Here is a 27,843-nt window from a genome sequence, read left to right on the forward strand (position 1 = left end):
GGCCCTGCTAGTGTGGGAGTCCCCATTTCTAGGCTGTGTGGGTCACCCCGTAGGGAGGATGAGAGAGGAGGCTCTGTGTGGGCCGCGACAGCCCTCGGACGGGGGAGACGTCTCTTTTCCCTCCCATTACTGTTTAATTGTGACATTAGTTACCTTATTTCGGTTTTATTTTATAAATCATTTTGAGAAATGTTTTCATCTAATTGGAAACATTTGGTGAAATTTCCTCTCCTTTCGAACTGGCCGCTTCGCTCCTCATCCTCACATTTTCAGGGTCTTCTCTGCTTTGGAGATTTTCCTCCTGTTTCAGCTGCTTTTCCATCTTTAGAATATCCACCACGGTTTGCTTTTTTCTCTTCTACTTTTATTTGCTGTTTTGAAAAATATGCATTCTGTTTTTAATTGTACTAATAAATAACTTTTAAGTTTACCTTTATGTTTATTTTTTAATTATTAAAGTGAGGAAGGGAACTGCAATTTGAGAATTTCTATTTAAAACAGAATTAATCTTGCTCTTCTTAACATCAGCCCACGTGTCCACCTCCACCCGCTTCTTAGTCTTTCTTGTTTGATTGGAAGCAACATACAGCATATTCCAGTAGAAACAGAACCACATATGCAATCCTAAATATTATAACAGCCACATTTAAAGATGGCAAAAGGGACAGGTGAAATTAATTTAATAATAGATCTTATTTGACCTGATACATCCAGAATGTTACCATTTCAACATGTGGCACGAGCCACATTTCAAGCACTCAAGAGCCACATGTGGTTAGTGGCCTCTCACATTAGCATGCAGTAAAGTATTAGGATCTTATCATTGCTATTCAATTAGGATGTTGAATATGCATCTGTTGTATGCATCTGTTATAACAGATGGGAAATTTGCATTTGCAGTTATAGCTGAGCACATTGGTTATCTGGACACAGGTTGGTGTCTTCCTGTCTTCGCATCTGGGCCAACCCTTTGACACCCCAGCCTCTACAATCTGGAGCTCTTGTCTTTGCTTCTTCTCTGCCATAGTCAGCTGAGGCTGCCATAACAAATTGCCGTGTACTGGAGGGTCTTGAGCAGCAGGCATTTCTTTCTCCCAGTTCTGGAGGCTGGAAGTCCAGGATCAGGCAGGGTGCCACATGGTGGGGTTCTGGAGAGGGCTCTCATTCTGGTCTACAGACAGCCACCTTCTTGCTGTCTTCACATGGCCCAGATAATCTCTCTAGGGTTTCTTCTTTAAAGGGAACAAATCCCATTCTTGAGAGCTCCACCCTCCTGACCTAATTACCTCCCAAAGGCCCCGCGTCTTAATAGCCTCACATTGGAATTAGGGTCTCAAGGTGTGAATTTTGGGAGGGCACAAACATTCCATCCATAACAATCACTTTGCCATTTGTCATACTTCCTTAAGTATTTCTTCCAAAAGGGATACCTGGGTGGAGTACTTTCTAAGCTCTTGGTTTTGTGAAAATACGTCACTGTTATCTTTATTTTATTTTTTTTTTATTTTTTATTTTTGAGACGGAGTCTCGCTCTGTCACCCAGGCTGGAGTGCAGTGGCCGGATCTCAGCTCACTGCAAGCTCCGCCTCCCGGGTTCACGCCATTCTCCTGCCTCAGCCTCCCGAGTAGCTGGGACTACAGGCACCCGCCACCTCGCCCAGCTAGTTTTTTGTATTTTTTAGTAGAGATGGGGTTTCACTGGGTTAGCCAGGATGGTCTCGAGCTCCTGACCTCATGATTCGGCCGTCTCGGCCTCCCAAAGTGCTGGGATTACAGGCTTGAGCCACCACACCCGGCCATCTTTATTTGAGAAAGATGTAATAATCTGAAAAAAGGAAAAATAGAGCCTTAGTCCACCAAAGATTCCCCTGGAAGCTCTGAGGATATTGCCATACCCTGGTTAGTGGGACAGGGGTCTGAGGTCAGCCTGATGCAGTTCATTTCCAGATCGTATATTACTCGTCCTGCCTGTGAGAGGCCTGTTCTTAGATCTTCTACATTAAAAAACTTGTCAGTGCATGTCTAGGGTGGGCTCTAAGGCCTGATTTTCTTGAAATTCGTTAAGTTCTTCTACTGCAAATACACACACCTCTGTCCATTCAGCCCAGAATACCTGATCCTCAATTATTTCTTTATTACTTTGATCCAATTTGTTTTTTTTTCTCCCTAGCAATTGAATTTTCACGTTTGGTCTCAGCTAAATATACTCTCTGTTTGTTATCTTTTCTCTAATTATATTTGTGGGTTTTATCCTTTACCTCAGTGTTTGGAAGAACTCATGTTTGGACTCAAAATTGAAGTGTTTCTCTGTGGTATTAGTTTTGTTCTTCTGCTTCTGATGTGAATTTTTAATCCAGCTGTTTGGTATTCAATTTGGTATTGAAGACTTGCTGTCTTTCATCTTCAACATTTTTTTTTTTAGAATCAGAGATGCACTGGTTGAGAATATAGATCCTATGTACAGACCAGCTGGCTTCTAGTCCTGGTTCTGTCACTTTTTTCTGTGTGACGTTGAGCAGATTGCTCAACCTCTCTGCTGAGGCTTCCATGTCTGTCCATAGTAACTTCGACTAGGAGTTAATGCCAAAATTAAGTGAGTTAATAGATGCCAAGTGCTTGGAATACTGCCTGGCATAGCCACGTGCTTGTCAAACGCTCTCTGACTTCGCCAGCTTCATCATCAGTGCTACCAGGGGGTTATTTTCTAAGATCGCTGAAGCTGTCACTACAGTCACATGCTAGAACTTGGGGTTCCAGGTCTGTGGGACCCACCCCTTCATACTCCATTAGGGAACGCAGCTGCCTCAGCTTCCCTTCGGCTCTCGCCCTGCCTCCCAGTGCCGACTGCCCTGTGCCTTCAGACGAGAGGCTCTTGTCAGGAGCGGAATCTTCACAGATGTCACCCCTGAGAGGTCGGAGGGGCTTGTTTGACAACAGCCATGGAGAGCGGAGTGACTGGCATGTGCTGGAGGCCCCAGGTTCAGATGGAATTTCCATCACAATGGCAAGGCAGGTGTGCAGGGAGGGGCTGTGGGGGCTGTGAGTTTATCCCACATCCAGCCAGTGCACGTGGCCGGTGACGGTCACAATGGCAGTGACTCAGAGCTTTAGGTGGACACTTGTGTCACCCGCGAATAACACACCTCATTTCTATTTCTCGGCTGGCTGCTTTGACGCCCTGCAGGACAACAGAGAAAGGTTCTGGTGACCAGGGGCCTGCTCACCTCCTGCTACGCTACAACAGGAGAGCTACCAGTGAGCCTCCATGGTGCTGTAGGCTTTCTGGACCACCATGAAAGCCCGTCCCAGGCTGCCATAGCCTCATCCCCAGCTGAAAGAGGCTGGAAGGACATTGGGAGATGTTGGTGGTTCCTGGTGAGAACCAGTTTCAGGCTGTGCGGCGCACAGGCCCTGAGAGAGAGGAGCTTGCCTGTGACGGTCCCTGTCCCGGGGTCAGGGCCCGTCCCGCCCGATGACCTCCCAAGCACAGGCTGGCTTTGCCCACCCCAAGTGTCCTTCACTGTCCACGTGACCCTCATTCCACATCCGCCTCCCCAAGGCAGAGGCCCCTCCCCACCTCCAGGCCCTAATCTGCACCCGCCCCTCTTAGGACACCTGACCAGGGCTCCAGGGGACAGTGGTCCACACCCAAAGGCCAGTCCCCAAGCCTTGTCCTCCTAATGACTTGACTATCCAGAGGCCTTGCTGGAACGTTCCGTTTCCTTCTCAGGGGAGGGGAGGTCCTCCTTGCCCTCCTGCCCTTGGTAGACGTCAGGATCTCAGAGGATCCCAGAGCCCGCCAGGAAGCACTGCCCTCAAGCGCCTTTTCCCAACACAGGCACCTCATCCTAGCTCTCCCGATTGCAGCCACACCAGCCCACCCCGTGAGGTCCCTGCAGACAGAGGCTGAGCATCCCCCGGGCCCCACACCGGGCACAGTCACGGGACCTGCCAGGTGGAAGTGACCAGGTCAGCCCCAGGGAGGCCGCACCCTCCCTCCTGGTGTTTCCGGGGACAGGCTCAGCCAGGGGTGCAGGCCCTGCCCAGGACCAGCCCACTGTTAGGAGCAGAGCGAGGACAAGGCATGGCAAGGGAAGCAGAAATAATGAGGGTCCTTCCGGCTCCAAACACCAACACGGAAGGGGAGGGCGATGCCGAGTCTCCTGCTAGGAAAACACAGGCCCTGGGCATATAAAAGCCCCAGCAGCCGACAGGCTCAGACACACGCTCACTCCCACACTCACTCCCTCACACCTCCCCCAGCTCACCTCCCCCCACCCCAGCATGGCCGCGTCCACCATGTCCATCTGCTCCAGCACCTGCACCGACTCCTGGCAGGTGGACGACTGCGCAGAAAGCTGCTGTGGGCCCCCCTGCTGCGCCCCCAGCTGCTGCGCCCTGGCCCCCTGCCTGACCCTGGTCTGCACCCCAGTGAGCTGTGTGTCCAGCCCCTGCTGCCAGGCGGCCTGTGAGCCCAGCCCCTGCCAATCAGGCTGCACTAGCTCCTGCACGCCCTCGTGCTGCCAGCAGTCTAGCTGCCAGCCGGCTTGCTGCACCTCCTCCCCCTGCCAGCAGGCCTGCTGTGTGCCCGTCTGCTGCAAGCCTGTGTGCTGCAAGCCTGTCTGCTGTGTGCCCACCTGCTCTGGGGATTCCTCTTCATGCTGCCAGCAGTCTAGCTGCCAGCCAGCTTGCTGCACCTCCTCCTGCTGCAGACCCTCGTCCTCCGTGTCCCTCCTCTGCCGCCCCGTGTGCAGGCCTGTGTGCTGTGTGCCCACCTGCTCTGAGTCTTCCTCTTCATGCTGCCAGCAGTCTAGCTGCCAGCCGACTTGCTGCACCTCCTCCTACTGCAGACCCTCCTCCTCCGTGTCCCTTCTCTGCCGCCCCGTGTGCAGGCCCGCCTGCTGGGTGCCGGTCCCCTCCTCCTGTGCCCTCACCTCCTCCTGCCAGCCCAGCTGCTGCCGCCCGGCCTCCTGCGTGTCCCTCCTCTGCCGCCCCGTGTGCTCCCGCCCGGCCTGCTGTAGTCTCTCCTCAGGCCAGAAGTCCAGCTGCTGATGGCCATGTTCCCCAGGGCCAGCCGGGCTCAGGCCCCACCTCCCTGCCAGTCCTTGGACCTGCCATCCCACCCAGCCCCAACACAGCCCAACCACAGAGAAGGAGCAGCCCCACCCACAGCCGTCCAGCCCAGGGGTGGGGTCTGAGATGGTCACTGGCTCCTCCCAGACCTCCCACAGGGTGGGCGAGCCCTGGCTGCTCCTCATGGCGCCTCCTGGCTGCAGACCACGACCCTCTGCTGGTCGGGTGCGGGCCCTCCTGACCTGGGTCTCGCACCCAGAAGTGTCACCCTCTGCCTCTGAGCACCAATAAAGCCTCGGCAGCCCCAATTGACTCTGTGCTGACAATCCATACCCAGGGCGGGATGGCGCAGAGTGGGGCCTGGCCTGGCTCTGGGGGGCTGGGCCCCGTGGATCTCTTTACATCCCCAGCTGGGAGGCCGTGGGGGGCTCTTGGGTGACACCTGGAAGCTCCTGTCCACCTTGTGGCACGTTCTGCTGTCCGGCTCCCCTCCCAGGTCCTGTGGGGCCCAAAAGCTTTGCTCACTGAGTCCCACGGACACCACATGGCTCGGGCCAACGCCCCACTCACCGTGGGTAGAAGCAGCTCCTTCCCATGGCAAGGGTTGGGGTTGTCCCAGGGGCTGGCAGGCTCCAGTTGTGCTGAGAGGTGGGACATGGGGCCAGACTTGGGCTCCAGCTGTCCCTGTGCTCAGGGAGTTCCAGTCAGGGACAGCTTGGGCATCCTGGCCTCCTGCACACACTCACAGACGCTCAGGGACGCCCTCTGTTCCTGCGCCAGGCTTGTAGCTGGGATGCAGAGCAGAGAACAGAGACACGGCCTCCAGAGCTCCCTGTGCTGGGCTGGGTGGGCGGACGGCTGGTGGGAACAGGAAGGCCCCAATGGCAGAGGAAGCCCGGGACAGCGTGGGGACACATGGAGACCAGAGGGTGAGAGAAACACACGGACACACAGGTCCAGATGTAGCCAGATGTGGTTTCAAACAGGATGGAGCCCATCTGAGAACAGACTCCTAGAAGTGCAACTGCAGGCAAGGGACGCTGGCGAGGTGATGGTCATCACGTTGCCCGCAAGAGGCCCTGAGTCTTTACTTCTTAACAGCTGTACGATCACAATGCCGGGGCACACATTATTCTTTTTTTGCCAGGTTGATTAACAAAAATATTTTCTCATGGTTTTCTTCAGCAAGGAGTGCAGCGTTCCAAAGTGTGGACACACCACCCTTGATGTCTGCAACGCCAGGTGGATGGCCCTGAACGTCTCTCCAGTTGTTAATTATTACAAACGACGCCTCTTGTGAGATATGGCAAGGTTTCTCTTCAGACAGCCTGATCAATCCTTTATTGTTTAATTCCCAGTACCCCTCCGGGTCTCTTCCTTCTTCTTTCCTTCTTTCTGCTTTTCCTGCATGCCCAGGCATGCCACAGCACCAGTGGCCGTATCAGCACCAGCTCACATTCCTTTCCTTATTTGAGAAAAGACTGACTCTCTAGCTCACCGCAGACAACCCCTTCCCCTAAACATTTAGCCAATCGGGTTCAGCTTAGATTGTACGATCTGACCCCGGTCAGTTAAAAAAGGGCACAGGGGCAGGATTTGCGTCAAAAATAAAAACTTTCACTCTTCTTTGTTCTGTGTGCTCTTGTGGCAACCGGCCATACGAGAGGCACCTCTCTGTGCAAAGATAATTTTGCTTTGCTAAAAAATCCTTTGTCCAAGTGCTAGTTTTCCTTACGACTCTGGTTCTACTTCTAACACCTCTGTGGGTGTTTCTACCAGATACCTTTCCACACTCAGGTACATCTTTGCCTAAATTCCTAGAAGTGGCATTGCTAGCACCGAGTGTTCATGGATTTCGAATTCACAGAGATGCTGAGAAATGCCCTCCAAAGATGGTCCCTAATTGTGCCCGCCAATACCGATGTCAGAGGAAATGGCGCAGCGAGGAACTGTGAGGGCCTGTCCCTCCAGGGAACATCAGAAAGTGGCAAAACCCAAACAAGCAAACGCGCTGACCCTGGCCAGCGTCCCCCGGCTCTGCAGTTGTATTTCTAGGAGTCTCCTCTCGGATTTGTTCGTCCTGTTTCAAACTGTGTCTGGCTCCATCTGCACGCGTGTTCGCGTGTTCACGTGTTCTCCCACCCTCTGGTCCATCTGCACGCGTGTTCGCGTGTTCTCCCACCCTGTGGTTCGGACGTAGTCCCACGCTGTCCTAGGCTTCCTCCACCATCGCTTCCCCAAGACCTTCTCGTCCCCACCTGCCGTCCACCCACCCACCCCAGCAGAGGGGGTTGGAGTTCAATTGTATCTGAACTCTGGAAAATATTTGAAGGTTTGCAGCAGGCAAGGGAACATATAACCAAGAAAAGGCAACAGAACCAGATAGGAGAACCTTGTGGATTTTAACTTCCCCTTCCCCCATCCCCCATCCCCAGCTGGGTGACAGTCAGGAAGACAGCAGCCGGAGTTCCTGGTGTGGGGTGCTGCTGCCAGGGAAGCAGAGGGGACCTTGTTTGCAAGGCAGTGAGGTTGTCCGTTCCTACCTGTCTGGTAGCTCCCTAAAGGACTAACACACAGGGCTTGCCTTATTTCACCAACTCAGACTCAAGGCAGAGAGCAGCTACACCAAGGCTTTGTCACTGCCTTGCAGTGAACAAAACATTCACTGTTTTGTTTGTTAAACAGTCACTGCCACCTGGGGCCAAAGATATCAGCCAGAAAACACTGGGCACACCTGAAAAGCCTGGGAGGAAAAGCTGGGAGATGGCATGGTTTGAGGAATAAGGGAGTTGGGAGATCCCACTTACTCTTGGGAGTCCAGAAGGCCCCCACACATGCCCATGACGGGGCACAGCCTCAGAAAAGACCTGAGAAGCTCTCAGTGCTCACCTCTGGCTAAACTTCAGGCTCTGAGCAAGCAGGAAGTGAAGGTGCAAGCAGGAAGTGAAGGTGCAAACAGGAAGTGTGAAGGTGCAAGCAGGAAGTGAAGGGGAAGGCAGAGTCACAGACTCCCCAGCTGAGTGCTAAGGGTGTGGACCAACGTACAGAGCCCAGCTACAAGCCCTGGAGAAAAACATTTTTTTTGATTCCAGGGGTTTAAGGAACTCTGTCAAATTACTGTCTCAGCACTAAGCTAATAGAACAGTGAGCACACATGACGAAGAAACTATTTTTTAAGGTGACATAAACAAGCAAAAACAACCACAATCCACAACAATCAGCAACAGCAAATTGCACAGATGGGGAGAACCTGATACCCAGAAATATCCCATTATAACAGTCACTGTCCAGTTTTCACCAGACAGAGCAGGAAGAAATATGAGCTACTCATGGGGGAAAACAATTAATAGAAAATCTTCCTGAGGAAGACCAGAATTGGACTCACTAGATAAAGTCTTTCAATCAACTTTCTTAAACTGTTCAAAAAACTAAATAAAATCACAGACAAAGAATTAAGATAAACCAGGAGAATGATGCCTCACCAAATAGACAATATCAATAAAGAGATAGGAACTTTAAAAAGAAACCAAACAGAAATTCTGGAATTGAAAAGTACAGCAACTGAAATAAATAATTCATGATAGGGTTTCAACAGCAGATTTTATCAGGTGGAAGAATTAGTGAACATAAAGACAGATGGAATTAACATACTGTAGTCTGAGGAGTAGATGAGACAAAGGGGAGTAGATGTGAGAATGGAGAAAAATGAACAAATCTTAGAAGACCTGTGGGACACTATCGAGCATACCAACACACTTAACTGGATTTCCAGATGGAGGGGAGACAGGGGGAGCAGACAAAATAATTGAAGAAATAATGGCCAAAACTTCCCAAATTGAGAAAACACATCAATCTACACAGTCAAGCCACTCAGTGAACCCCAAGTAGAATAAACTCAAAGAGAGTCACACAAAAACACAGTGTAATCAAATTCTCAAAAGTCAAAACAGAATCTAGAAAGCAGCCGCACAGAAGACTAACAGTGGATTTCTCATCAGAAACCACAGAGGCCAGAGGCATTGGGATGACATATTTCACGTGCTGGCTTGGGGTACAGGGGCAGGGAAAACCAACAACCAAAAAGATATCAACATCTGACAAAATTATCCTCAAAAATGAAAGAGGGGCCAGGTGTGGTGACTCATGCCTGAAATCCCAGCACTTTGGGAGGCCGAGGCAGGTGGATCACAAGGTCAGGAGATCAAGGCCATCCTGGCTAAAACTAATATAGTGAAACCCTGTCTCTACTAAAAATACAAAAAATTAGCCAGGCGTGGTGGTGGGAGCCTCTAGTCCCAGCTACTCCAGAGGCTGAGGCAGGAGAATGGTGGGAACCCAGGAGGCAGAGCTCGCAGTGAGCGGAGATCTCGCCACTGCACTCCAGCCTGGGTGACAGAGCGAGACTCCATCTCAAAAAAAAAAAAAAAAAAAAAAAAGAAAGAAAGAAAGAAAGAGAAAGTGGTTCATTTCAAGGTAAATAAAACCTGAAAGGGCTCATTGCCAATAGACTTGCCTTATAAGAAATGCTAATTCAGGCTGAGATGCAAGGGCACTCGATAGTAACCTGGAGCCATATGAAGGAAAGGTAGCCATGTTGGTGGTTTGTGTGTTTATAAGAATTTTTCCATTACATACTGGTTATCTAATTTGTTGGTGTACAAATTTTCATAGTATTCCTTACAATCCTTTTTATTAATGTAAGGTTAGTAGTGATATTCCCATTTTCATTTATGATTTTAATTATTTGAATCTGTCATCTTTTAATCTAGATAAAGATTTATCTAGATAAAGATCTAGACAGATAAAGATTTGTCAAATCTGTTACTCTTCTCAAAGAACCAACTTTGGGGTTTATTGATTCTATTGATTTTTTACTTTCTGTTCCATTTTTCTGTGTTCTAGTCTTTATTTTCTACCTTCTGCTAAATTTGGATTCAGTTTGCTCTTCTTTTTCTGGTTCCTTAAGGTATCAAGTTAGATTAATGATTTGAGATCTTTCTATTTTTTAAAAATATAAGTATTCAGTTATCAATTTCCCTCTATATACTGCTTTCACTGCATGGCATAAGTTTTGGTTTGCTGTGTTTTCTTTTTTATTCATCTCAAAGTATTTTCTACCTTCTCTTTGAGTTTTTCCTTTGACTCATTGGTTGTTTGACAGTGTGTAATTTAATATACACATATTTGTGAATTCCAGTTTTTCTTCTGTTATTTTCTAGTTTCTTTCCATTATAATCAGAGAAGATAGTTTGTATGAGTTTAATCATTTTAAATTATTAAGACTAGTTTCGTGGCCTAAGGTACAGTCTAACTTGGCAACTGCTCCACGTGAACTTGAGAAAAGTGTGTTGTCTGCTGTTGTTGGGTTGGGTGCTTCTGCATCTATGTTAGACCTGTTTAGGGGGTTCTTCAAGTCCTCTGTTTCTTTACTGAATGTCAATTTAATTCCATTTTTTTTAATTACAGAGAATGACTCATTGATGTCTCTAACTCTTATTGTAGAACCAGAACTGTCTATTGCTTTCTTCATGTCTGTCCATTTTTGTTTCACATACTTTGGTGATCTGATGTTAGATACGTATATATTTACAATTGGTATATATTCCTGATGGATTCACGTTCATCAACGCATAAAGTCCTGTGGGCCCAGCCCCTGCTGATCAGTCTGCTCCAGCTTCTGCATGACAGTGGCTTCCTCCTTAGCCTCCTTTCCTGGCCATTCTCCTGGCCTGTGGCTGGCCCCTCCCCACCCAGGCCATCATGTCCCCAGGTAACATCCATGTGGCCCCCTGGGCAGCACATAGCATTCCTCAGTTGCTCTCACTAGAAGCCAATACTTCAGGTCCCACTTCCTAAGGTCTGGAAAATTATGATGGCCTAATAAAGCAAGCTGAGAAATTTAAGCTTAGCATTATTTCTCTCCCAATTATTTGACAGCATTCTGTGGTGAAAGTCTTCGGGTCCATAGTTTGCTTTATAGAATGGCTTTTAATCTTAGATTCATTTAATCAATACGATATATTTGGGATTTTTCCTTTTGTTGGATTCTGTCTTGACAAATAGACAGTTGTATCTCCACCAACACCATCAATACACAGACGCCTCTCATCATCCCATAAATTTCCCTCTTGCCCCTTTGTAGTCATTCCACATCCCCACCCTAACCCCGAACAGGCACTGATTTTTTGGGTCTTATTATTATTACTATTGCCATAATATCACGTCTATGGATTCCCATGGTGTTTAGTATTTTGCCATATAATATATGACTTAAATAGACCCTTCACTAAAGAACAGATATGGATGGCAAATAAACACACAAAAACATGCTCCATATCATGAATCATCAGGACAATGCGAACTTAGACCCTAGTGACTCTCTCTATACAGCTGTGCTGACTAAAGTAACAACATATCTGCTGTGCAGGACTGGCAAGAATGTGGGGCTTTGCTGATACGGTTGAGCTTAAACCTCCCATCTCACTTTGGTTTTTGCTTATGCAAGGAATGTACTCCATTTTATCTCCTTGCTTTACTGCTTTTGGATTGAGTGTTTTAAGTTTTGTTTTATTCCTTCATTGTATTGGTTCCTAGTGCTACCATAGCTAATTATACCAAAGGAGTGACTGAAAACAATGGAAAATTATTCTCTCACAGTTCTGAGGGCCAGGCACTCGAAACAAAGCACACAGCATTCCTCAGGTGGGCAGAGCCATCTTTCTCTGAGCTCCAAGGGAAACTCTGTCCTTGCCCCTTCTAGCTTCTGGTGGCACCCAGCAAACCTTGGTGTCCGTTGGCCTCTATCTTCACTCCGATCTTCGCCTCTGTTGTCATATCATCTTCTTCCCTTTGTGCGTATGTCTGGACTTCCTTTTCCTTTCTCTGGTAAAGACACTAGACATTGGATTTAAGGTTCACTATGATCCCATATGACTTAACTAATTACATCTGCAAATACCTTATTTCCATATAAGATCATATTGTGCAGTTCTGGGTGGAGATGACTTTTGGGGAGGCGTCATTCAACCAAGTACGTGCATCTACTTCCTAGTGAGCTGTATATTCCTCTATTATTATAGTGGAGATTATAACATAAATCCATGACTTTTTAAAGTCTAATGTAAATTAGACCTTATATTATTTTTCAGATGGTGCAGTGTGCTTAAGCCACTTTAACTCCATGTAGCCCCCCTGAATTTTGTGTTCTTGCCATGTATTTTATTTCTATAAATATTTTACAACTTATAAGACAGTTTATACAGTGAACATTCATTTAGATTTTCCCCATTTGTTCTTCTTTTGCTACATTTCATTTCCTTATCAACTTCTTGCTTTCATCTGTGATTGTTTTTGTTCTGCCTAATGCTCTCATTAGTATTTTCTGTAGTGCAGATCCTGCTGGTGACACATCCTTTCAGTGTCCAGAGGACGTCTTTATTCTGTTCTCATTTGGGGGAAATCTTCTTCCCAGGTATAGAATTCTAGCTTTGTGCTTCTTTTCTTTCAGACAGTAAATATATCATTCCATTGTCCTCTACCTTCCATCATTTCTACTGAGAAGTCATCTGTGAATGTTATTGTTGCTTCTTTGAAGGTAATACGTCTTGTTTTCCTCTGGCTGTTTTTAAATTTTTCTCAGTCTTTGGATTTCAGCCCCAGTGTGCCCAGGTGTAGTCTGCTTTGTATTCACTTGCTAAAGATTCTTGGTTTGGGAGGTTCCTTTTTTCTTTTTGTTTTTTCTTCTCTTTTCTTTCTTTTTTTTTTTTTTTCTTTTTCAACAGATCACCTTCTGTTGCCCAGGTTAGAGTGCAGTGGTGCAATCTTGGCTCACTGCAGCCTCTACTCCCAGGCTCAAGTGATCCTCCTCCTTAGCCTCTTGAGTAGCTGGGACTACAGATGTACCTCCAAGCTGGGCCAATTTTTTATATTTTTTGTAGAGTTTTTTTTTTTTGAGACAGAGTCTTGCTCTGTCGCCCAGGCTGGAGTGCAATGGTGCGATCTCGGCTCACTGCATGCTCTGCCTCCCACATTCACACCATTCTCCTCCTCAGCCTTCTGAGTTGCTGGGACTACAGGCACATGCCACCATGCCCAGCTATTTTTTTTTTTTTTTTTTTTTTTTTTTTTGTATTTTTAGTAGAGACGGCATTTCACCATGTTAGCCAGGATGGTCTCGATCTCCTGACCTTGTGATCCACCCGCCTCTGCCTCCCAAAGTGCTGGGATTACAGGTGTGAGCCACTGCACCCAGCCAAGATTGGGTTTTGCTATGTTGTCCTGGCTGGTCTTCAACTCCTGAGCTCAAGCAATTTGCCCACCTTTGCCTCCCAAAGTGCTGGTATTACAGGTGTGAGCCATCACACCTGGCCTAAAGATTCTTAAATGTTTTTATGTTTTTTGCATCTACGCATTTCATCAGTTTAAGTTCTTGTCCATTATATCTTCAAATATTTTACTACCCTTATTTTACTCCTCTCCTTGTAGGATTTTAATCATTTTTCCCATAAATTTTCACAAAATATAGGCATATTTATTGCTCCACTTTCTTTATTTCCCTCTTTTCTTTCCCATCTCTGTATTCAGGCTTGAAATTTCCTCATCTCCCTTCCTTTACTAATCTTCTCTTTGGTTTTGTCTACAGGTTGTAAAGCTAAGTTGCTTAGTTCTTAATTTCAGCTATTGTGTTCTTCGTTTCCAGAATTTCTGTTTGATTCCATTTAATAAATCCAGTTTGACAATGAAATTCTCCATTTGTTCTCTTTTTTTCTTGAGCAAAGTTAATCAGCATTACTTTAAATTCCAGTTTCACAATTCTAATATGTAGATCTCCTGCACATCTGTTTCTCTTGCTTGTTTTTTCCTCTTGGTCTTTTGGTCAGTTGGTCTTGTCTTCTAGTATCCCTAATAATTTTTTGACTGAATGAAGGACTTTATGAAAATTTATAAGATTATTTGTGCTTCTGTTGATGCTGCTGTCTCCAGAAGAGATCACTTTTGTTTCTGGGGGGCAGTTAGGCTACAGGCAGATCATATGAGTTCAATACGAGCTGATTTAAAGATAGGCTTCATTCTTCTTTCTGGTTTTTCCTTCCTCCTAGGGGTAGCCCTTCACTTATATTCAGGATTTCCAACTGAAAGCCTAGGGTTTTGTGTTTTTCTAACTAGACTGCCTCTACCTTGTCAGGTCCTGAACTCCGTGTTCTCTTCTAATTCCATGAGACTACTAAAAGCTCTGCTCAGCTGATCAGCCTCTCGGCCTTTTGGCTGTGGTCTGTGAATTGGTAAATGCCTCAATAAGAAAATCCACAAGGAATATTGGAGTCACTTCTGTGCACTTTCTCTCTAGTGGGGATTCACTCACTCAAGTCTCAGCTGTCTTGATACCTCCCGGCCCCTACGAACAGGAGATTTTGTTTGTAAACCAGATTTCCTCATTTTTCTCAGCTAGATGCCAGTCTGATGTAAGCCAGTTTCCCACACAGGAAAGAACTTGACAGAGCATTTTATACAGCATAAGAAAAAGGTGGCACAGTGGAATCATTTTCAGAGCTCAGAATTATTCTTCAATAATTTCTCTAAAAAAGTCTTACTTGAGTCCATTTTTCTAAAGGCTCTTCCTTGGGTCAGGCACTATTTTAGGTCTTTGAGGACTGAGTGGTAAACAAGACAAACACACTTCCTGCACACAAGCAGCTTACATTTGCAGAACGGAAGCTGAGGACAGCAAGGACAATGAGCAGGAATGGGGAAGACACGTGGTGCAGAAACACTGATGATGGCCAGGCACAGGGCTCACGCCTGCAACCCCAGCACTTTGGCCAAGGCAGGAGGATCACTTGAGACCCCAACTGTCCAAAAAAAAAAAATACATAAATAAGAAATATTGATCATGGGACTTGAGTTATCTATGATTGAAGCACATCATAAAGCTATGGCCTTTAAGAGCAGAACCAAATCCATGGGCCAGTCCAAAACTTTTCTTTCCTGTCTGAAACCCAGTCCTATCCCCTGCGTTCCCACACGCACGTCTGAGGGGGCCTCGGGGAAGGCCGTGGGGAGGGGCATGGCCTCTCCTTCCTCGCTCCTCTTCTCCCTGTTTCGGGCTCTAAGGGGGAAGGAACGTGCAGGGCCACCACCGCGGGGCTCACTGGCCCCTGCTGCACCTTCTCGCCGGCTGCTCCAGTGATCCTGTGCTTCTCCTGGCTGCTTCTGCCTCTTCAGTGAGGACCTGCTTTAGGGAGCAGACGCCCCCATAATCATGAGTGGGACAGCTCTTGCCTTGGCATGCCACACTTTGTGTAAGGGTGAAGGGCCACCCCTGCCTCTACAGCCCCCTTCTTACAACCTGGGCAGCACTGGAGGGGTGCAGACCCGGCCCACCTCCACTCTTGCCCCCAAGGATCCACATGGGACAGGCTACAGCCCAGACATGACAGGAGATTTATGAGCTGGGCCACATCACAGGCAAACAAACATCCCTAGTCACGACACACGCCGCCTCTCAGCAATCAGGAAGGGGAGGCTGTGGGCCCTGGAACAACAAGGCCAGGAGGGGTATAAAAGCCGGAGAGCCCCACGAAGCTCACACGCTCACACACTTACTCACTCCCATAGTCACTCCCTCACACCTCCCCCAGCTCACCTCCTCCCACCCCAGCATGGCCGCGTCCACGATGTCCGTCTGCTCCAGCGCCTGCACTGACTCCTGGCAGGTGGACAACTGCGCAGAGAGCTGCTGTGAGCCCCGCTGCTGCGCCCCCAGCTGCTGCGCCCCGGCCCCCTGCCTGACCCTGGTCTGCACCCCAGTGAGCTGTGTGTCCAGCCCCTGCTGCCAGGCGGCCTGTGAGCCCAGCCCCTGCCAATCAGGCTGCACCAGCTCCTGCACGTCCTCGTGCTGCCAGCAGTCTAGCTGCCAGCCGGCTTGCTGCACCTCCTGTCCCTGCCAGCCGGCTTGCTGCACCTCCTCTCTGTGCCAGCAGGCGTGCTGTGTACCCGTCTGCTGCAAGCCTGTGTGCTGTGTGCCCGTCTATAGTGGGGCTTCTTCATGCTGCCAGCAGTCTAGCTGCCAGTCACCTTGCTGCACCTCCTCCCCCTGCGAGCAGGCCTGCTGCATGCCCGTCTGCTGCAAGCCTGTGTGCTGTGTGCCCACCTGCTCTGAGTTTTCCTCTTCATGCTGCCAACAGTCTAGCTCCCAGCCAGCTTGCTACACCTCCTTGCCCTGCCAGCAGGCCTGCTGCATGCCCGTCTGCTGCAAGCCCGTCTGCTGTGTGCCTGTCTGCTCTGGGGCTTCCTCTCTGTGCTGCCAGCAGTCTAGCTGCCAGCCGGCTTGCTGTACCACCTCCTGCTGCAGACCCTCCTCCTCTGTGTCGCTCCTCTGCCGCCCCGTGTGCAGGTCCACCTGCTGCGTGCCCGTCCCCTCCTGCTGTGCCCCCACCTCCTCCTGCCAGACCAGCTGCTGCCGCCCGGCCTCCTGCGTGTCCCTCCTCTGCCGCCCCACGTGCTCCCGCCCGGCCTGCTGAGCCCTCTGCTCAGGCCAGGAGTCCAGCTGCTGATGTGCACACCCCCCTGGGCCAGCTGGGCTCAATTCCTGACCTGGTTAGGTGGCTGCCACCACCTAGGACGGGTCCCCGTGTCTCCCCTCTGCTGAGGTGACCTCCCCCTCCTCGCTCCCAGGAGCCCCCATCCTTGCAGCTCCCCACCTCTTGCCTCCCAGTAGGTGCCCACCTGCCTGCTGGGTCCCCTTTCCTCCCTCCCAGCTTTTCTGCCTTGGGTCACTTGGCTTCGACTTGAACCTGTCAGCACCTCCTCCTGCTCCCCAATAAACTCTCCTTGGTCACCTGATTCTCTTTTCCTGTTGTGCTCCTGGGGACACACAGTTTTGAGCTGACATTGGTCTCCTCCAGCCATAACTGTTTCTAGGAGTGAGTGACTTAACCTAGAAGTCACAGGGGACAGTGGCCTAACTCCTCCAGGGAGGTCACCAGGTGGGACTCACGGCCACTCCCAGGAAGGCTCAGTCCTGGCTCAGCCCCCATGCCCAGGTCTTCCTGAGCCTGGTCATTCACTGTGGTGCCCTGGGTTGTGGGGCTCTCCAGGTCCCAGGACCGTCCCACTGTCCCACCTGGGAGAGACCACCCTGCAGAGTCACCTGCTGGGAAGCTGGTCTGGCATCCGGGCACTGCAGCCTCCAGGTCTGGTCACTCTCTCTGTGCCACCCCAAGGGTTCTGCCCATTTAGCAGCAATGTGAGGGGAGAGTGAGGGGCTGCTGCACCTGCACAGGAAACAAGGGACTCGATGGGGACAAAAGCATCATGGGGTGGGTGGACGGATGCACAGGATTCCCCGAAACCCGGGCACTGCCCAGGTTCTTCTCTGGGGGCAGCAGGTTCCATGGAGGTGTAGGGATGAGAAGCCTGGGTCCCACAGATGACGCCGGTGTGGGCACACAGGCAGTAACACTCCCATCTCTCTAAGGCTTGGTCCACGCAGGGGGCATGAGCTGCCTGTGATATCCTGTGGGAAAGGCCGTCAGTGGGGACAGTGGTAAGATCAGGCAGCACGTGAGGCTCTGGGCAGAGCAGTCTGTCCTCAGACTGAGACAAGCTCCTGCAGGCCAGCTGCAGAGACCAAAACCCTGATGAGAATGCCCGCCCAGGATGCTGCCGTTGCCCCACAGCCAGGCCGGCCACAGCCTGATGGATGTGGTGCTGCCGTGGCTGTGGTCACAGCAGGCACAGAAACGCCACAGAAAGTGAGGCGGAACCCGGGTGGGGGGTTGGGGGGCGTGTGATTGCTGCCCAGCGCCCTCAGTGACTGGGGGACCCTGCGTGACCCCGGCTCAGCCTGCTCTGCTCTCAGTTCCCTGCCCTCTGCACTGACGGCTACTGGGAACCCACTATGGTCTAAGTGCACGGCTGCCCACACTGTTTCCTGTTCACATTCCTAGCCCATTTTCCATCATGCTGTGTGTTTTTCTTATGGATTTAGGGCTGGGGATCCTCTGTCCATCACACGCACTCCAAATATTTCCAAACCCATCATTGCTTCTGTACAGCACACTCCCTGAGACTGGAAATGGCCTACATTTGTTGATACTGGTTTCGTTGTTATTGTCTAGATTCAACTTCTTGCCCCATTTGCTGAGAGGACTTGTGTGAGGTATGACATATTAATCTTTCTCTTCCACCAATAGCCAACTGTCCTTTTGTAAAGTTAGTTTGTTCTCTCCAACTCCCATTTGAAACGTCTCTTTCCCCTGATAAAAATGTTTGTATAGTCTGCTTCTGAAATCTATATTTTGTATTTTGTTCTATGAATCTCTTGATCTATCCTTGCATCCGTTCCAGATGTTTTACCCATGTTATTCAGCTTCATAATATATCCTAACATCTCATAAGGAAAGTGCCACTATCTTATTTTCTAAAAACGTTGATTCTAGCTTGTTCTCGATTAATTTTTTGAAAGCTTTTCAAGTATTTTTTAAACTGCTATAATTTTTATTGGGATTGTATTGAGCTTTTAAATATGTAGGAGGAAACTATAATTGTTCATATTGTCTTGCCTTGCAGTTACATAGTACAATAGGCCCATTTAGAATTCTATCATTTTCTTCTATAGGTCTAAAATATTCCTCTTTGGGTTAATTCCTAGGTATTTCATAGGGATGTTTCACTAGTGTGAATGGGGAACAGTTTTCTATTATGTCGTCTTAGTACATAAATCTTACATATATATCTATATAAATTATTCATATATATATTGTCTTCATATCAAACCGTATGTTTAGCTCCTTTCCTTTGCAAGTTCTCTTATTAGTTCTTACAGTTTGTCATTGATTTTCTTGGATTTTTCTGTGTAGATGAGCTTATCATTTGAAAATCAGGAGAATTTAACTTCTCATTTCCAATCTTTAAAACTCCCATTTCTACTGTTTTTCCTGTAGCAACATTACTTTGAACACCCAGGATGATGCTGAATAAAATTCAAAGAATCCTTGATTGTTCCTGACTTTCATGAGAAAGTGTCAGAGGTTCACCACTGCACACGGTGTTTGCTGTGGGGTTTAAGTAGAAACCTTTTATTTTTAAACCAAGTCTTTCTATTTCCTTTTTGCTATGAATTTCCATTTACTAGAATCAAGAAGGAATGTTCAGAGGGGGAGAGGTGGATTCTAGAGACATGGTGCTCCCTGAGGCATAGTTTCTAAATCTCCCTAAATCCCAAATAGAAACAGAATTACCAGATAGAAAAAGAAAAACCCATGGGTTCCATTTAGGACAGAACTTAATGGCAGGATATCACCCAAGGGCCCAAAATGCGAGTGGGTAGGAACCAGGCCCAGAAGCCAGTGTTGCTGAGGTCTGTGCAGGAGGATGCCCAGGGGAGCACTGACAGGAGCAGCAGCCTGAGGATAGGAGAAGCCCAGCACCACCTGAAAAGGGGGCCAGAGTGCGAGCAGCCCCTGCAGCTGGGCAGGTCGCTCCTCTCCATCAGCCATGGAACACCAGTGGCTGCAGGGAGAAGCCTGACAGGGCTAGACTCGGCCACTGTGAACTCTTGAGCCTGAGTCACCAGGGCTTCTTTCCATGGAAGGGTCCCTCTGTCTCCCAACCTGAGGGTAAGGAGCCTGGAGTGGAAACAAAGTTAGGCAGAACAGAAAGTCCACTTCCAGTGGAAAAAGACCTAATAGCCCCATAGGTAGTTTTTGTGTTTGTTTTTGCTTTTGTTTTGTTTTGATAAACATAGAAATTAATCCTTCTGGTCTTAAAGCTCAAAACTTTGCTTTATCTGTAATCCCAGCACTTTGGGAGGCCGAAGCAGGCAAATCACCTGAGGTCAGGAGTTCAAGACCAGCCTGGCTAACATGGTGAAACGCCATCTCTACTAAAAATGCAAAATTAGCTGGGTGTGGTGGCGGGCACCTGTAATCCCAGCTACTTGTGAGGCTGAGGCAGGAAAACTGCTTGAACCTGGGAGGCGGAGGTTCCAGTGAGCAGGGATCCTGCCACTGCACTCCAGCCTGGGCAACAGAGTGAGACTCTGTCTCAAAAAAACAAAAAACAAAAATAAAAACAAACGAAACCTTTGCTTTATCTGGGCAAGGAAGCAATGATGATGAACAAGGGGTCCCATGCCTCATTGTCAGGATGTGGTGAACTGGTGATTGACTGATTGATTGAATGAGCAAAAAAGCTCATTGATACTTTTTTGAGAGGCCTTTGTTTTACACACTGTTACATTTCTTCCCTGCGACATAAACCCCTGGTTTTAGTCAGAAAGATGGATTTGAGACTGAACTCGCATCTCATCCGCTGCAACAACCGACTAAAGCCTTCTTCCTGGGCAACTGATTGTCTCAGTGACTGGCTTTTTGTGTGTGAACAGCAGGACCCAGACTGAACCCTGGGTGTTGCAGGAACACACCAGGATGGAGTAAGAAGGACTAGATGGACTTTCCCACCCGGGCCAACTGAAACAATTATCAAAATCATGCAACAGTGGTTTGGGATATTGGACTTGAGGCAGCACAGCACAGACATCCCTGAGAGCAGGAGGCAAACACAGAAGTCTCGTGACCATCTCTTCCACCACCCTGCTTAGAGAGTTTCCAGGATACAGTGCAGACAGGGGAACCTGGGTTTCAGAGACGGATCTGGGAGGCAAGGAAGACCAAGGCAGTTCATGTTCCTAGGACAGAGTGCCAGCGGGGAAAGGGCTGCACCAAGAGAGCTGCCAGCATCCACAGAGGTCCCCTCAAATCTTCAGCTTAGTAATGACCAGCAAATGTGTGTGAGACTGAGACTGGGGAGAACTGATAAAATTAGGTGCCATAACCCTCAGAGACCAAACAGAGCCAGAAATAGTGCCTACTCCCACCTGCTTGGGTGGAAAAGCCTCGTAGTTTTCAAGGCATTGGGTAGATGACTCAGAAGTGGGAGCATAACTAGCCCTAGAGTAGCCACTGGTCCAGTCTTGCCTAACCCAGCTTATAGGCAAGCTCCAAGATAATGAGCTTTCCAGTGACTTAACTGCACCCTACAACACAGCTCAAGAGCATTCGTAAGAATCAAAATATCCAGCACCCAATAACATAAAATTTGCAATGCTGGGCATCCATTCAAAAACTACCAGGCATGCAAAGAGGCAGGAAAATGTGGCATCTATTAAGGATCAGATCAGTTGAAACCAACTCAGAAATGTCACAGATCATAGAGCTAGTAAGCAAGGACATTAAAGAGTCATAACTATATTCCATACATTCAAGAAGTTAGAGAAAAGGTAGGCATATTAAGGAAAGACAAGGAGGATCTTTTTAAAGAAGATACAAATAGAACATCTAGAGAGGAAAACAATACCTGAGGTGAAAATTACACTGGATGAGATTAACAGCAGAATAAACACTGCAGAAGAAAAATCAAGTGAATATGAAGACATAGCAATAGAAACGATCTCAAAGGAAACACAGAGACAAAAAAACAAAGCACTAGTGAGTTGTAGGAAACATCCAGTAACCTCACATACATGTAATTGGGGTTCTCATGAAGAGAGAGAAGGAGGCATGGAAAAGAGACTGTCAGATTAGATAAAAAGGAAAATCCCAACTATGCTTCTTGCAAGAAGTACACTTTACATAAAATGACATAAAGAGGTTAAAGTTTTTAAATGGAAAAAGGACTAAATTAATCCTGAAGCAGGCATAAAGTATGAAACAGTAAAGATAAAAGCAGAAATTGATTAAGTGAAAAGTAAAAAACAATGTGATAATCAATGAAATCAAAGCTTGCTCTTTGAAAAGATAAATTTAATAAACATCTAGTTAAACTTACTGGGAAAAGATAACAAAGACACAAATTGTCAGTATCAGGAAGGGAAGAAGAGGCATTACCACATACATATCCCACAAGCATTAAAAGAATAAAAAGGGGCCAGAGAGGTGGATCACACCTGTAATCCCAGCATTTTGAGAGGCTGAATTGGGAGGATTTCTTGAGGTCAGGAGTTCAAGACCAGCCTGGGCAATATAGCGAGACTCCATCCATACAAAAACTTTAAAATTACCTGGGCAGGTGGCATGTGCCTATCATCCCAGCTACTCGGGAGGCTGAGGCAGGAGGATCACTTGAGCCCAGGAGTTCAAGGCTGCCAAAAACTGTACACAAACAATGTTTACAGAAGCTTTGCCCATAATCGTCAAAACAGGAGACAAAACATCCTTCAGTCATTGAATGGGTAAACAACCTGTGGTATATCCATACAATGGAATACTACTGAGCAATTAAAAGCAATAAACTAGTGACATACAGCACAACTTGGATGAATCCCAAGCGCATTTTGCTAAGTGAAACAAGTGAGACCTGCTGGGCGGCATATTGCATGATTCCATTCATTATTCTACACACTGAATGTCCAAGTTACATGACATTCTAAAAGAGACAGTGAGTCAACACCAGGGGATTTTTGAGGATGCTGGAATTTCTGTCTGGCACTATGGTGGTACATACAGGACTTGAAATACTTGTCAAAATTCATGGAACTATGCACCACAAAGGGTGAATTAAATGAAAAAGGAGAAAGAGGGGGAGAGGGCAGGAGGATGATGAGGCGGAGGACAAGGAGGAGGAGGACGAGGAGGAGGAGGAGGGGGACGAGGAAGATGAGGAGAAGGATGAGGAGGAGGAGGAGGATTAATCATTGCTACTTGGTTCTATAAGATTAAGGGAAGCAGGTTACTTCCTCTCCCTAAAGAAGTTAAGAATCTAATTTCTGCTGATTTTTTTTTCTCCTTATTCTTGTATGTATTGTACTTCTCTTTGAAGCTGCTTTTTGTTTTGTGGGACTATATGCTCTGAAGACATTTTCATAGTTGCATTGTGTGAAACGCTCTGATTTCCGTTAGACCAGATGATTTAGTAGAGTTCAATATTCCTAGTAACTTTCCCGCAGACTGAAGACTTGCTTCGACTGTCTTTGGACATGCGGATTTTCTAAGCTGCAGTAGGATGCCAGTCTCTCTGGAGTTGTTAGGGTTTTTCTTTCTATTTGGTGTCAGAAGTGTCGCCAGCCTGTCCAGATGTGCACCATTCTCCGTTCAGTTTGTCCCATATTTGGTAAAATTTCAAATCTGAAGACCCTTGGTTTCATTCCATCCTGGGAAGTTTTCTCCGATTTGGATTCCTCCCTTTTGCCGCTCTCTTCCTGGAAAATCCTGTTTGATGAACACTGGATATTCTGGAAGAATCATGTTTCTCTTAAGTTTTCTCCTATATGTGCCATCTGTGTCATTCTGCATTGTGTGTGAGACCCTTCTTTCTCTCTTCCCGTTAACTCCTTCTCGCCGCAGTGGCTCCAGCCTGCTGTTCAGCCCTTCTCTGCGTGCAGGGCGTCTTCAGCTCATGAGCAGCACTCATCAGAGGGGCCCTCGCTCTGTCCTGACTTTCGGGGCCCTGTTGCCCAGGCACAGAGTCTGGGAATTCAGGTCCCCTGCAACATGACAGAGTGCACAGCTCAAAAGACAGGCTGCATGCTGAGGATACGTGGTCTGTGAAATGTCTGCTTAGAGGACCAGGCACAGAACAGGGCATCAACCCAGCCCTCAACCCTAATCAGGGACTTTACAGGCTGGGCAAATGCTGTTGTGTAAATAAACTAGAATGAATGAGGACTCCAAGGACCCAGCTCAAAACACCAACAAGGAAAGGGAAGACTCGTGGAGCCTCCAGCTAGAACAACACACACCCTAGCCAGATATAAAAGCCCAGCTGCCCACAGCACCTCAGGCACTCACTCACACACACACACACACACACACACACACACACACACACACACACACACTCCTCACACAACCCCCAGCTCAACCCCCAGTATGGCCGCATCCGCCATGTCTGTCTGCTCCAGTGATCTGAGCTATAGCAGCCGGGTCTGCCGGCCCAGATCCGGTGACTCTTGCACTGATTCCTCCTGGCAGGTGGACGACTGCGCAGAGAGCTGCTGTGAGCCCCCCTGCTGCGCCCCCAGCTGCTGCGCCCCGGCCCCCTGCCTGACCCTGGTCTGCACCCCAGTGAGCTGTGTGTCCAGCCCCTGCTGCCAGGCGGCCTGTGAGCCCAGCCCCTGCCAATCAGGCTGCACCAGCTCCTGCACGTCCTCGTGCTGCCAGCAGTCTAGCTGCCAGCCGGCTTGCTGCACCTCCTCCGCCTGCCAGCAGGCATGCTGTGTGCCTGTCTGCTGCAAGACTGTGTGCTGCAAGCCCGTGTGCTGTGTGCCCACCTGCTCTGGGGATTCCTCTTCATGCTGCCAGCAGTCCAGCTGCCAGCAAGCTTGCTGCACCTCTTCCCCGTGTCAGCAGTCCTCCTGTGTGCCCGTCTGCTGCAAGCCTGTCTGCTCCAAGTCCGTCTGCTGTGTGCCTGTCTGCTCTGGGGGTTCCATTTCATACTGCCAGCAGTCTAGCTGCCAGCCGGCTTGCTGCACCTCCTCCCCCTGCCAGCAGACCTGCTGTGTGCCCGTCTGCTGCAAGCCTGTGTGCCGTGTGCCTGTCTGCTGTGGGGCTTCCTCATGCTGCCAGCAGTCTAGCTGCCAGCCAGTTTGCTGTGCCTCTTCCTCCTGCCAGCAGGCCTGCTGTGTGCCTGTCTGCTGCAAGGCCGTCTGCTGTAAGCCCGTCTGCTGTGTGCCTGTGTGCTCTGGGGCTTCCTCTCTGTGCTGCCAGCAGTCTAGCTGCCAGCCGGCTTGCTGCACCTCCTCCTGCTGCAGACCTTCCTCCTCCGTGTCCCTCCTCTGCCGTCCCGTGTGCAGCTCCACCTGCTGCGTGCCCGTCCCCTCCTGCTGTGCCCCCGCCTCCTCCTGCCAGACCAGCTGCTGCCGCCCGGCCTCCTGCGTGTCCCTCCTCTGCCGCCCCACGTGCTCCTGCCCGGCCTGCTGAGGCCTCTTCTCAGGCCAGGAGTCCAGCTGCTGACAGGCATGTCTCCCAGGGCCAGCCAGGTTCAGGTCCTGACCTGGGTTAGGTGGCTGCCCCCACCTGGGATGGGGTCCCCGTGTCTCCCCTGTGCTGAGATGACTTCTCCCTCTTTACTCCCAGGAGTCCCATCCTCGCTGCTCCCCAGCTCCTGCCTCCCAGCAGGTACCCACCTGCCTGCTGGGTCCCCTGTCTTCCCTCCCAGCTTCTCTGCACTGGGTCACTTGGCCTCAACTTGAGCCTGTCAGCACCTCCTCCTGCTCCCCAATAAACTCTCCTTGGTCACCATTCTCTTTTCCTGTTGTGCTCCTGGGGGGACACATGGTATGAGCTGACATTGGTCTCCTCCAGCCATGACTGTTTTTAGGAGTGAGGGCAGTGGCCTGCCTCCTCTGGACGGGTTACCAAGTGGGACTCCGGCCACACCCAGGAAGGCTCAGTCCTGCTCAGCCCCCTTATGCCCTGGGTGTGAGCAGGGCTGGGGTGGAGACTCCCTGCCACAGTTCTCCTGGCTGTGGGCTCAGCTCTCCCTTCCCAGCCAGCTCCCTGCCCCACCTCAGGGCTCCCTAACGTTCCCACCATCACTGGAAGGATTTTGTCTTTCCTTTGTCACTTACTGGCATCCACACATCACACCCATGCTCTGAAAGCCTCCAGCTGCCAGTGTTCCCTCTCGTGGGGAGGGGGTGAGTTCAGGTGGCCGCCTCCCACCAGAGACATCAAAGGGGCCGGGTTGTCCTCTCCACTCCCAGGACAAGCAGGGCGCATGGGACCCAAACTAGGACAAGTGGGTTTTGCTGAATTGAACGTTAAATTAAATATGCAGACTGTGGCCGGGCACAGTGGCTCACGCCTGTAATCCCAGCACTTTGGGAGGCCAAGGTGGGCGAATCACAAGGCCAGGAGTTCGAGACCAGCCTGACCAACATGGTGAAACCGTGTCTCTACTAAAAGGTACAAAAATTAGCGGGGCATGGTGGTGCACACCTGTAATCCCAGCTACTCAGGGGGATGAGGCAGGAGAATCGCTTGAACCCGGGAGGGGGAGCTTGCGGTGAGCTGAGATTGCGCCACTGCACTCCAGCCTGGGCGACAGAGCGAGACTCTGTCTCAAAAAAAAAAAAAAGGCAGACCATAGAGGGTGATAAGCTTCTTTGGAAAAGTGGCTGCCTAGAATATGGCTTCCAGTTTTACATGGGCAAAGACTTGCTAAAAATATATATGCAGTCATGTATTGCTTAATGACGGGATTACGTTTTGAGGAATGCAATTTTTAGGCGATTTTGTCATCGTGTGAACATCACTGAGTGTATTTACATGAACCTAGACGGTGCAGCCCACTACACACCTAGGCTGTATGGTGCACACACTGCACACCAAGGTTCTACGGCTCCTAGCTGCAAACCTTACAGCACGCTACAGTGTGAATACTGCACGCAGTCGCAGTGTACAAACAGTGTATTTGTGTTTCTAAACACAGACAAGATACAGTAAAAAGTCAGTGTTCTAATCTTACAGGACCACCATCCCATGCTGTGCACGGTCGGCTGAAACATGGTCTGGCCGCACATGACTGGATACTCTCTAACTTTTCACACCTGCTTTACCTTTCAGGCTTCATCACTTTCAATTCTTTAATTGTGTTAGGCTAGGAGTTAATGGAATCTAAATTGCAAATAAGTACAATCAAGTACTTCGTTTCACATAACCCAAATTGGAAAGGAAGCCAAAAAGCTCTGGGGTCTTGGTGGACACTGCATTTGTATTCGTTCTTTGTTTTTAATTGTCGTAAAATACACATAACATAAAATTTACCATCGAAACTATTTTTAAGGGTACAGTCAGTGGCATTCAGGACATTCATGTTGTTGTGCAGCCATCACCACTGTTCATCTCCAGAACTTCTTCGTCTCCCAACACTGAAACTCCACACCCATTAAACAGTCACTCCCCGTCACCCCCCAGCCCCGGAACCCACCATTCTACCTTTTGTCTCCGTGAATCTGACCAGTCTAGGGACCTCATATAAGCGGAACATCCCCAAGGTTCATCCATGTCGTAGTGGGTGTCAGCATTTCCTTCCCTCTTTATGGCTGACTGACATTCCACTGTGTGGATGGACCACACTGTGTTTACCCAGGCATCTGTTCATGGACACTTGTGTTGCTTCTACCTTTTGGCAATTGTGAGTAAAGCTGCTATGAAAATGGGTGTACAAGTATCTCTTTCAATTCTTTTGAGAATGGACCCAAAAGTGGAATTGCTGAATCATTTGGTCATTCTGTTTATAACTTTTTGAGCCACTGTTTTCCACAGTGGCTGTGCAATTTTAGTTTCCCACCAACAGTGCACAAGAGTTCCAGTTTCTCCACATTGTCGCCAGCATAACACATTCTGTTCTTTGGGCATTAGCCATCCTAGTGTGTGGGGGTGCCTTCGGTTTTACCATGGACCCGTGCTCCTAAGCCAGTCCCTACTCCCTGGCGCCAGCCTTGCCCCTGGCCCAGCAGCCCCCCCACCTCTTACACATCAGCCCTGTCACATACCAACTCCACCCCTCACACACCAGTCCCGCCCTCTCACACCAGCCCCACCCCCTCACACCAGCCCCACCCCCTCACACCAGCTCCACCCTCTCACATACCAGCCTCGCGGCTCACACACCAGCCCCACCCTCTCACATATCATCCACACCCACCTCACACACCAGCCCCACCCCGTCACTCCATCCCCACCCTCTCACACACCAGCCACGCCCCTCACACACCCAACCCCCTCACAGCAACCCTACCCTCTCACAACAGCCCTGCCCCTCACACAC

At 49.1% G+C, this 27,843-nt stretch overlaps 3 protein-coding genes across 9 annotated transcripts in view; all 3 read left to right on the forward strand.

Moving 5' to 3' along the window:
* The first annotated feature begins 4,284 nt into the window (after nucleotides 1-4,284).
* LOC111526786 (keratin-associated protein 10-3-like) lies at nucleotides 4,285-5,052 on the forward strand. 2 transcript variants are annotated; one of them, XM_026447454.1, is made up of 2 exons: nucleotides 4,285-4,641; nucleotides 4,750-5,052. In XM_026447454.1, the coding sequence occupies exons 1-2, from the start codon at nucleotides 4,285-4,287 to the stop codon at nucleotides 5,050-5,052; spliced, it is 660 nt and encodes a 219-aa protein (XP_026303239.1). The 2 variants fall into 2 exon arrangements, with proteins under 2 accessions (XP_026303239.1, XP_026303238.1); XM_026447453.1 differs by having other exon boundaries at nucleotides 4,285-5,052.
* A 10,679-nt stretch (nucleotides 5,053-15,731) lies between these two features.
* LOC111526798 (keratin-associated protein 10-1-like) lies at nucleotides 15,732-24,989 on the forward strand. Of its 6 annotated transcripts, XM_026447447.1 has the most exons (4): nucleotides 15,732-16,022; nucleotides 16,176-16,255; nucleotide 17,216; nucleotides 24,516-24,989. In XM_026447447.1, the coding sequence occupies exons 1-4, from the start codon at nucleotides 15,732-15,734 to the stop codon at nucleotides 24,987-24,989; spliced, it is 846 nt and encodes a 281-aa protein (XP_026303232.1). The 6 variants fall into 6 exon arrangements, with proteins under 6 accessions (XP_026303232.1, XP_026303231.1, XP_023048523.1 ...); XM_026447446.1 differs by lacking the exons at nucleotides 16,176-16,255; nucleotide 17,216 and adding an exon at nucleotides 24,042-24,434 and having other exon boundaries at nucleotides 15,732-15,785; nucleotides 24,561-24,989; XM_023192755.2 differs by lacking the exons at nucleotides 16,176-16,255; nucleotide 17,216; nucleotides 24,516-24,989 and adding an exon at nucleotides 16,302-16,592 and having other exon boundaries at nucleotides 15,732-16,097.
* Nucleotides 24,990-25,788: 799 nt separating this feature from the next.
* The window catches only part of TSPEAR (thrombospondin type laminin G domain and EAR repeats), a 38,072-nt gene continuing 36,017 nt past the window's right edge, over nucleotides 25,789-27,843 (forward strand). Inside the window, exon 1 of the mRNA XM_026447464.1 lies at nucleotides 25,789-25,809. Coding sequence (XP_026303249.1) covers nucleotides 25,789-25,809 — 21 coding nt within the window. The remainder of the gene's footprint in view (nucleotides 25,810-27,843) is intronic.

The sequence above is a fragment of the Piliocolobus tephrosceles genome, chromosome 19 (genome assembly GCF_002776525.5).
Source record: "Piliocolobus tephrosceles isolate RC106 chromosome 19, ASM277652v3, whole genome shotgun sequence".
NCBI lineage: Eukaryota > Metazoa > Chordata > Mammalia > Primates > Cercopithecidae > Piliocolobus > Piliocolobus tephrosceles.